This window comes from Aulonocara sp. 'chitande type north' Nkhata Bay, linkage group LG12, assembly GCF_057382095.1.
Source record: "Aulonocara sp. 'chitande type north' Nkhata Bay isolate Kocher_YH1m ecotype deep benthic linkage group LG12, A_spYH_male_GT1.1, whole genome shotgun sequence".
NCBI classification, from domain to species: Eukaryota; Metazoa; Chordata; class Actinopteri; order Cichliformes; family Cichlidae; genus Aulonocara; species Aulonocara sp. 'chitande type north' Nkhata Bay.
Window position 1 is genome coordinate 9,752,503 of NC_141355.1, and position 10,735 is coordinate 9,763,237.

The 10,735-nt window shown below is 40.9% G+C and overlaps 1 protein-coding gene across 2 annotated transcripts; it reads right to left on the reverse strand.

The window, feature by feature from the left end:
- Positions 1–2,545: 2,545 nt before the first annotated feature.
- hdr (hematopoietic death receptor) lies at positions 2,546–10,490 on the reverse strand. 2 transcript variants are annotated; one of them, XM_086313476.1, is made up of 10 exons: positions 10,256–10,490; positions 8,204–8,357; positions 7,924–8,052; positions 7,684–7,795; positions 7,353–7,444; positions 7,047–7,139; positions 5,016–5,056; positions 4,812–4,892; positions 3,965–4,001; positions 2,546–3,755 (listed from the first exon to the last, which is right to left on the reverse strand). In XM_086313476.1, the coding sequence occupies exons 1-10, from the start codon at positions 10,277–10,279 to the stop codon at positions 3,469–3,471; spliced, it is 1,050 nt and encodes a 349-aa protein (XP_086169602.1). In that variant the 5' UTR covers positions 10,280–10,490; the 3' UTR covers positions 2,546–3,468. The 2 variants fall into 2 exon arrangements, with proteins under 2 accessions (XP_086169602.1, XP_086169600.1); XM_086313474.1 differs by having other exon boundaries at positions 4,656–4,892; positions 10,256–10,438.
- Between the last annotated feature and the right edge of the window lie 245 nt (positions 10,491–10,735).

The window sequence follows — 10,735 nt, forward strand, 5'->3', positions numbered from 1 at the left end:
GTTTCTAAATGTAAAACTGTGAAAACTTATCTAATCTTCTACAATGCAGCATATCATCAATGCATTCTGAGAATCTGGAGAAATCTCGGGGCGTAAGAGAAAAGGATGAAAGTCCACATTGGATGCTTGTGACTTTCAGGTCCTCAGACGACACCTTCTTAAAAAGGGTGTGATTCTTTCATGGAAGTCGCTGCATGGCCTCACGAACACTTCCAGAAATTACTGTCAGTGAAAACAGGTCACTGTGCCATCCACAAATGCAAGTTAAAGCTTTGTCTTCAAGTCGCCTTCTCTGGGGTAAGGATCATTTAAAACAGACTGAGGCAAAGTGAAAAATGTGACATTTTAAATTCTTTTTAGAAAACATGGACACCACATCCTTCAGAATAAAGAGCATCCAGCTTGTTATCAGCACTCAGTCCAAAATGCTAAACCATATACTGCATCTATGACAGCAGCAGAGGCTCTGTGGTGAAAGAGTGGGTACTGAAATGTCCTGCCTTCACACCACTTCATTTCTTGCCCTCAAGAAATGTGGACAGTGTGTAGTAGTGGAGGCCTGATTCAAACCTCTTGGTTTTTAACATTTGTTACTGTTAGAGAGCTGTCTGGTAGGACTCCAGCGTTTAAATATCAAACAACTGGCTAAAATGGATCTCCTCATAGACGTGAATGAAACTGAGAGGTGGTTACACTTGAGCAGATGAGCTGTTCTACTTGTTGCACCATTTTCTGATATCATGAATCCCATTATGTCGCCTTTGGGGATTTTCTTGTCTCAGTGTTGTGTGTGCCAAATTTTGTTTTTTGAATTTCTTATTGCTTTTGCCTGGATGGCATATCTGTTTGAAGCTGGTGTGAAATGTTTAGAGATTTCTTAGATTGCGGTTCACTGGCTGGACTTTTAGGTTCTGATTCCATGCCTACAGGGAACAGAAGGCTGTGTTTTGCTTCACTGTGGCACTGGAATGAAACTGTTTCCAAAGATTGCTACAATGCAAAGCTTGAAGGATATGCATATAAAGAGATTCTTTTACAGCTTGAAAAATACTTTGTACTGGAGCTGCAGAGTTGTGCTCCAGCAACAGACTGATTTTTCAAAGTCAAACTCATTTCTAGTTGATGTAACCAAGTAGAATATGGCCACTGAGCTGTCAGATCTTTATACATGCCTCGAAATCACCTAGTCTGACTGGTACACCAGATAACTACAACAGAATGCTTAATAATGTTCTCAGCAGGCATTAGTTTGATGCATGTGAGTCACAGAGCTGATTAGTTACAGCAGAAGTATCATTCAGCTCAATGTTTCTGTGACAACTCTATTAAAGCTCCAGCTTTGAGTACGCAGGACACACCACAGGCCTTGTATCAGAACTGACGGACAGAGTCAACATTCATAATGGCAATGTAAGAAAAAGACACTTGTCTGGAGAGTAAATGAGCAGCAGCACAGCATGCTGCTCAACTTGCTGAATAGAGAATGAAGGAAAAATGAGGCAGTACACTGCTGACAAGACTGGCAAGCGAAGACAAGTCGGAGTAGCTCCAGAGAGCAGATTAATGCCTGGATGTAGAGCTTATGTTGGCCAATTTAGCTTCAGTACTTTCTGTAAAGAAGCTTCCACCTTCGACAATTATTTTCAGTAAGTGCTAACGTCTCAGCCACTACACATGTAGCAGGATGCTGCGTGTGTAGCTAATACGTCACGTTTACATATTGTAGGTTGCCACAAGTGCACAGTAGTGAACAGAGGTGCTTTTAGACAAACAGCAATGTCATACAGGCCTAGACACACTGATGTTTTCTGAATAGTTGCTGGTAGTCGTCGTGAATGTATGCCTTCAAAGTAAAACTTGTGCCTTGCTACAGCACCAAACACCTTTCAACCTTTACTTTGAAGATGAATGGTCTCGTTTTCCAAGTTTCATCATACTTTTCAGTTTCCCTACTGCTCTCGAAGCAGCAGACTTCCATGTCTTCCATGTAATGGACATTTTCTGTGCTGGGCAACTACCAACCACTCACAAACCAGTCAGAGAATGCACCTCGCCTCAGTGAGCTGTGCTTGCTGACCAGTCTGTAGCCAAAGCCAATGAGGAAATGAAGAAAAGACTCGAGTTCCACTGACAACTTCAGGCCAAAGAATTAAAGCAAGACCACATTTATTCAGGGATTTTCCTCTCACACAGAGTGACGTCTTGTCTGTAGCAACTGTGTTGCTGTCATTCTGCAATCATGTGTAACCTCTTATGTTTGTATTATAGTTTTACCATCCTTTGTGAAGTACATTCATCTGTATTTGTCATTGGCGAACGCTGCCAATACCACCCCTTTACATGTATTGAAAACCCTGGGTTATCACTGATAACCAATGTTACCCTAGCAATTAGGATGACTGCAAGTGAATCTAGATATGCAAATATGCAGAGCCCAGGCATATAATACAGGACATGTCCGGTATGACTAAGACAAAAAATATAATCAAGTGATCTTGAAGTCAATCATAAGGAGAAATACAACAAAAGTAGAAATATGAATGAATGAGTTTAATTCACCGAGATTTATAAATTAGAAACAAAATTTTAAAAAAAAGAAAAGAAAAAAAACAAGCAAGTTTGGAAGTAGTAACAAACACTGTAGAGCACATCTATAACAAGGTAGAAAAGTACACAATTCTCACTTCACTTTCAGGCTTCAACACAGCTCTGGCAAGACTCAATGTTTCAGTGCAGCACATAAACAGAGCATTGTAGAAAACTAGGTTTTGTAAACATCCATGATGATGATCAAGATTATAGAAGGAAATGTAACAAAACAGAAGTACAACAGAAACAAGATCTTAATATATTAAAATTTGTGCTTCTGTTAACCACAATCACGACAACACTGGATCAACAGGTAAATAATACAGTCAAGGAAGCACTCTTTGAATTTAATAAAATACCCTCCACTGTAATAACTTACATACATTCATTAACTCCATTGGTCATTTGACAGTCTGTTGAATTGCTGAGTAGTAGTTACAGAACCAAACTGAAACATACATCGACTCTTCAGGACACTGTTAGATTACAATAAATGTCTGAACATAACTTTCGCTGAAACAAGCTTTAATGAGGTTTGGGATCAGCGCAAAAAAAAAATAAAAAAAAATTATATATATATATATATAATTTTTTTTTATTTATTTATTTTTTATTACAGGCATTAATGAAATACTTAACACTATGGAGCTGACAGGAATACATGGCTCACAGTCAGATAAGAAAAACGACTGAATTCTGTCAGTTTGGAATAAGTTAGTTCAAGCAGGCATATTTACCTCAAGAGCTCACGCTACAGTCTAGTAAGATGTGCTTACTGAAACAGCAGCAGCTTCAACAACATACACACTTTGAGGTGTCCAAGTTTGTTTTGTTCCTATTCTGACCACTACTAGTTTGAGACAATTACATAGTCTCCCCCTACAAAAGCAGGAAGTGACCGCCGTCCACAGCCTTCTGGTGGATCGTCTCAGCAGTTCGCCTTTGGTTCAGGATATTCAAAGCCTGCAGCAGGTCATTTAAGCTCGCTCCTTTACCTTCTTTCTCCACCCAAATATGCAGCAGTTCATGGATCCTGTCTTCATAGGGAAGGTTCTCTTTGCTTTTGATGACATTGTCACTAATTTCAAGCTGACGGAAAAACCTCTTGTGATAGTTCACATCTAGTTCTTCAAAATATTCAAAGCACTTCCTGAGAGACTCTTCACCTGCAAAAAACAAACAACAACCTTCACTCCATCACATTAACGACTTGTGCTGATAACACTGATAAACATTTTGACAGCCAACTGGACTGCAATTAAAAGCAGCGTGGTGGCATGAAAGCTTGGAAGCTTTATCTAATGTTGTGTTTAACAGCAGGTGCTTGTGTGTTATGCAGTGGGTGAGATCAGGAATAAAAGTCAAAATACTTTACCATTCACAGGAACAAGCTTGGGAAGTGGCACCTCTTCCTAAATGAAACAAAAGCAAACAGGCATTAACATATAAAAAGTCAGAAATTGTAAGACCTGCTAAATCAAAAGCATGTCTTATTTATAAGCAGGTGAATGAAATGAAAGGAAAAGCATTTATCTAAAAGATCTTACACAATACAGTGATGCATTTTCCTGTCAGTGCGGATGGAAAATGAAAGGAGACACGAGATAGCGAGACTGATAAGGAGCATTCCCTGTTAATCTTCAGGTGTTTTAAGGACCAGGTGACTCATTAAGTTTCCACTAACACAATAACAGCAGCCTGAGACACTGAAGATCAAATGTTAAAGGTAATTCTTAAACCGAGTCTCACAGGATTCTTATACGGCTCCTGATTGTTGAGAGAATTTGCTCCAACATACTGGAGTGCAGTACGGAAGAAGCAAGTCACTGAGGTTTATCCATGACTGCAGACCTGTCCCTCTGCAACTGGGAGCAGGTAGGATTCTGAGGCTCTTTCTGTCATGTAAGGAGTCGTGTGTAGCATGAAAATCAAAGTGGGTAAACTGGAACATGAGGACAGACAGTAAGACAGCGGAGGCTGTTAGAGCAGCAGAGCATTAGTTAATAGCAGCAAACAAGACAAGAAGCAAGGATGAAGCAGGCGATGAGATGAGCTGCAACTCTCACCCTCCTGTGAAGCTGCGCTGAAACCACAGGGCTGGCTTGAGGGGCAGGTGTGAGCGCGTCTGTTAGGCTGTGCTGGGAGTTACTGGCTGAGCTGTTGAGGCTTGGACTGAGAATTTGACGCTCATCCTCAGCAATGTTGGGGGATTTAACTCTCACCAGATGCTGGGACAGGATTAGATTTGTGCTGGTTGGTCTTTGAGTGTCCTTATCCTCAGGAGTCTGGATGGCAGTGTATTGCTGAAGAACATGTTAAGAGAGTCTCTGTCATTTAAGTTACCTTGAATGGAAATGGCTTTCCCATTCAGCTCATCGCCATGTTTGGCTATTTTTGTACATTAATGGAAAACATGAGTCACTCACCTGTTCTGCTTTGCTCCTGTCAGACCGATTTCTCTGAGAGCCTGAGGAAAGAATGTGAAGAGAATTATGCAACTTCCAAGAATTCACAACTTTCCAACACAAAGTTATTTAATTTTTGTCTGAGCTCAAATTTCATCAACTGAGCAGAACCTGCTGCTGCTGCTCTGCATCAGTTCTAGCAGTGTGCAGCCTCTCCTGGACACTGTGTGTCACTGAGGATTTTCATCAGTCGGCCGGAAAGCCTGCCCAGCAGTTCCAGTTTGTGTTGGACCCGGCCCAGTTTACCAGCAGCATGGTCAACAGCACAAACTGGGAAAAGCATCTTCACGTGGCTCAGTCCAATTGGAAAAGTACTTTAGTGAACTCGCCAACAGCAGCCCACCTCTATGCGAGGCCTGCATGGTAATGATATACACCCCAACAGACTGCGGTTAACATGTTTGCTGAGAGGGCGTACTTGATAATTAGGCTTTAATCAGTTACACCTGATCCCAACATAGTCAGCATGTTGTGTTAGCAGCTCATCTGCTGCTCTTAGATCATCACACCTGAAACTGCACGTCCATTGTAACAGGTTTCTGCACACATGTATATCCTCTATCACGCCGTCTGGTGTCTCAACTTATACTTAATAGCTTTTCAGTCTTTCAACACTGTTCCACATGTGATGAACAGTCCCACAATTATCCAGAACTGTTAATTTTCTTACCATGTTTTACTCATTTCATGTGCCATTTGAAAATCTCATCTGCTCTAAACAGTCTGATTACAGGAGGGTTTGGCCTTGTGCAGTCAAAATATCCCATCCTGTGAGAAGCTCTTATCTTGCTCTCAAAGATGGCATACGGACAGCATTGTGGGAAAATGCGTCATTGATAAGACTTTACTAACAGGGTTCCCAAAACAATGCTGTGAAGGTCAGAGAGGGAATCCAGAAATGTTGAGTGGAACTTTATTTTCAGTCATTCGGTTGCAGCAGGTGTGTCTCAGCATTTATTAGCGTATGCTTATGTGTCAGACTGACTGCAGAGGCCAGCGGGCTCAAGATCTGTGTTAATGAGAGCCAGGCCTCAACAAGTGCATGAAAATATTGTGGCAGCATCAATTTAATATCAGCAGTTCATCTGTTTGTGGTGTGAAGAAAAACAAAGTACAAGTCCTTCCCACAGCATTGACACCTGTCAGAGCAATAACACTGCAAAGCTGTATCACTACACACACAAGACCAAAATTTTAAACAGTTCGAGCATCTGCTTTAAGTGCTTGGACCCTACAACACTGCTCCTGCTGACAGCGATCAGAGCTGAAATAACAAGTGAATTTGTTTAAGAGTGATCAGGAACCATCTAGACAATGGGTTGAAATGAATATTTTTCAAGCAAAAAAACAAAAAACAAAAAACAAAACAAAAACAAAAACAAAAAAACCACACACACACACAACAACAACAAAAAAAACCCAAAACACAACAACCCACCCCTACATTTTGATGATTTGCTGCTCTATGTCATGCCCCAAGACCACACCTGGCCAGGTTGGTGACTTCTGTGACACCAGGAATGTGGAGGTGGAGCATTTAGTTTACATTGGGGCATTTGTAAAATTGATGTCTATACTGTTCTGGACAGCTTAAAAATCATCAGGCCTTCACTTCGGCAATGCTGAGCAGATAATACTTCTGATACAGCTGGTCAAAAGCATTTTCTTGAGTGGACACGGCCAGCTGCAGTGGCCACCAGAACATCACACAACTGTGTAGTTGCCACACGTTCAGACGAGCAGCAGAAGCATTAGCTCCAGTCACAGAAGTACTAACCCTACTACAAAAGATACAAACTATGGCATGTGTATCTTTATCGTTTAGGTTTGTTTACCCCATTATAATGCGAAAACTATCCATCCTCCCCAGCTAACACAGACAAAATGTGAAGGACTCAATGAACAGGTCGACAGCCTATCAGAGCACTAACAAACTTTTGCATCAAGGTGATTTTAATATTAGGATCCAACATCTGTATAAGAACAACGTACCCATTTTACATCTCCTCTTGTAGAAAAATATCCCAGCAAATGTTATGGCAGCGAGGACACACAGCACCACCACAACCACCACCACAGTGATACCTGTTTAAGAAAAACAAAACAAAAAAACATAAGAGACAGTCATTGGCCATTTACAGACACCCCCCCCCCAAAGAGATTCATGGCTTGAATCAATGTACAGTGCGAGTGAATCTCTGATATCATTTGTTTCTGGCCTGGAAAATCTGACTTTGTAAATATACATTTATCCCAGTGTAACAAAAAGTCTTGCATGCATCTGCCAGAGTAGTGTACCTGGATCAGAGCCAGATTTGTTCTGGATCTTCTTGCACTCCGTGTTAGAGGTTGATGTGCAGTTCCTCACTTTCTCTTCATCCTCTGCACACCTAGTTAGGAGAGAAGCAAAATAAATCGAAAGGTTTAAAGACCTAAATGTCAGTCTTCTTCCCGCTGCTCCCTTTAGGAGTCACCAGAGTGGACAATCTGCATCTAGCATCGTCTTCTGTCACACCAACCCTCTTCCTCTTTTCCTCCTGCCTGGCAGCTTCACATTCAACACCCACTATATCCACTCCCTCCTTATACTTGTGTCTTTACTGATTTTGAATAATTTGCAGACACTTACCGTGAACACTTCAAGCACACCTCACATGCTTGGTTAGGATCACAAAATCTCCCTGGTTTGCACTGACATTTAGTGTCTTCAGTGTGAGTGCATGAGCTTACAATTTCCTCATCTGAGAGAGTAACATGAAAGAGACCTTGTTTAGTCAGAGTTTATGCTCTGAGCACGCCGACTACAAGAACAATCAATAGTGAACCTTTTCATTCTGATCGATGGTATAAAGCCGTCAAGCAGAATTACCTGGGCGACACCGTGTGCACTTCAAGCAGAACTTCAGTCGGTTGTCATGCTTCATGTATGTATCGTAGTCACACTCCTCACACTGCCCCCTCTCTCCATCTACACTGCAGGGTGATTTCACATATGTGCCTAGAGCACACACACACACACACACACACACACACTTTATAAGTCTCCGTCAACTGAACATGTGACTCTACCTAAATAAGGCCATTTCATGTGGCTTTTGATGGCTTACTGGTTTGAAATTATTACAGAAGTTCAGTTTCATGAGACTTACCAGCTTTACAATTCAAACAACAGAGGTTGCCGTGTTCGTACTGATCTGCCGGGCAGTTGGCCTGCCGCCGTGCTCTGCCGTTTCCCACTTTAAGACCAGCCTGTGGGTATGCTGTGGTGGATTTGAGGAGAACGACCAGGACAGGCACAAAAACCTTTGGATTTGGATGTGGGGTTTAAAAAAAAAAATAACAACAAATAAATGGAAGTCAGAGTGGTGAATAAACAGGTTTTTTTTAAAAAGAGTCCCTAAACAGGCAGGTGGGGTGATGTTTGGTTACATTAAGGTGCCAAAACTAGTTATGATCAGACAAGAATGGGAAACTGGGATAAAACATGGTGACTTATGAGCAAAAACCTGCTTCGTTATAGTCATGAAACTACCTTAAGTAAAAATATGAAGTGCACCGCTTTCATCTTTTTTTTCCATGTTTTGACTTAAGAGATTCCAAATTGATTATATTAAAGAACTCATTTTATGGGTTTTACAGAAACATAATCTCTGATTATATGTTTTGGCTAACTGAAAACATTTTCACTACAAACATAAGTATATAAGCCATTATTCTTTGGAAGCTTTCTTGTATGATGATGTGAGTCAGATTAGGTCACATTTAAGAACACGCCACTTCACTCTGAAAGCAAATAAACAAGTCAGTGCTGCACAGGTGGGTGGGGGAGAAGGGGATTTCCTTCCAACACTCCTTGAACTAAGCCTGGTGGATTCAGTATTAAGAAAGTGTACCAAAGTATCCGAGCTGATTTATTCTTTCTTAATATTGAGCAACAGGTTTTAAATAACAGGAAACGTGATCCACAAACAGTGTGTCCTAATATGGCCAACACTTTGCAGGAATAACCAAATAAGGAAATCACACCCATGATTTCGTAACACCATCAGGTGCCCTAGTTACTGTGAGGGCATCTCCCAGGAGGCATGGAGAGACAGACAAACACTCACCTGTGTGTGAAAGTACCAGTTATAAGAATTTTAATCCCCTGCCTTCACTGGAAAGTAGAAATGGCGTGCTTAAGCATATTTAATAGTACTTTGGAAAGGAAAAAAAAAACCCTAAAGAGACCTTGTTTATACACAAAGACATACAGAAGAGTTTAATTTTTTTTTTTTTAAGAAAAAGTTTATATTTCCAATACCTGTTTCTACTGGGTGTCCGACTCTATAAAGTAGCACTTTATGTCGATGGAAGTGATCTCTGACGTAATGCAAACCATCATTTCCCTCGCTTTATGCACATAATCAAACATATTAGAAAATATTGAATCAAAATAAAACTTTTAGGCAGCTCAAAATCAAGCCGAAAGCTATACAAAAGGCTCAAACAATAAGGCCAGGCCATTTTTATCCGGAGTTTACCAATAGGATCTTTGCGAAAATTAAAGACATTTAAAATGTACACGCTCTTAAAGTTAGGCGCAACATAGCGCCCGGTACACAGGAAAACACGCGCTGTGGAGTAACGTGTATTCTTTTTATTCAGTGATCAGTCGCCGATGACAGTCAACCACAAACTGTCGACTAGTTTCAGTGCAGTGTCTCAGGTGGGGAAAACAGAAATAAAGTGACTTTTTGGTGAGCCCACGAGGAATTTCACACCTGAGTTCACACAGCGCCTTGTGACACTTTCGACACATAAATGCGACATCTTGCGCAAACCAGTAAACCGGAAAATTGCCAGAGGTCTCTCATTTTTATTTACAGTCAACGGGAGGCTAAACTTTGGTTCGACAACCCCTGACAATTCTAGTCACTTCGGTCCTCAATAAACAAATCAAAACAACAAAAAAACCCTTAAAAGTTTACATAATTAACTTTTTATTAAGTTAATAGCTTAACATAAATATTAGAATTGCCCCGCGGTTGTCGCGAAACATTAAAAGCACTGTTATTACTTTGAAGGATCTCCATTTTTAAAAATGAGTCACAAGGAAGCTGTTTACAGAAACTTCACGCTGACTGACTGACGCCGGTACAACACCGGTCCGTGAAACCACAGCAAGCTTTGTAGATGTTTAAAAAGACAACATGACTTACCACAAACATAGGAACGTGCTTCATCTTCTACTAAAAATGTCGGCCTCCACAGACTTCCAATTATTCCACGGTAACTCAGAGCAAATCGATTTAGATTTACCACCGTAGCGTCCTGTAGGCTACTGTCTCAAAAGTTTAACTCAGGTGTGAGACGGCTCTGAATTAATGACGTAGCTGACAGGCGGGGCCAAAGTACAAAGCAGCCCAGTCTCAGCTCACAAACAGGAGGCGACAAAAACAGCCCCACTGATAAAGTCAGTCTTTACTCCAAGCGGCCTATATGGCACAAGAAGTAATGATAATAAAATATGTGTATTTTTTATTAGTATAATTTAAATCATCTTCAGCTGCAACGTTATCAATGATTATCAATAATTATTAGCGAGCATTGTAGATGATGTAGAAGATTTTGTACTGACCCCCAGCTGACGTCACCTGTGCCATCTTAGTGCTAAGTTTCTGGAAGAGCCGCTGGCTGTT

What these genes read in the sequence shown, in the direction of transcription:
- hdr (XM_086313474.1), bottom strand. Translation starts at nt 10,279, where the DNA reads ATGAAGCACGTTCCTATGTTTGTG. An exon ending in CAAGAGGAGATGTAAAATGG is followed by an intron (nt 5,057 to 7,046) that starts GTACGTTGTTCT and finishes TTCTTTCCTCAG; the next exon opens with GCTCTCAGAGAAATCGGTCT. An exon ending in CAGCGCAGCTTCACAGGAGG is followed by an intron (nt 4,002 to 4,655) that starts GTGAGAGTTGCA and finishes TGTTTCATTTAG; the next exon opens with GAAGAGGTGCCACTTCCCAA.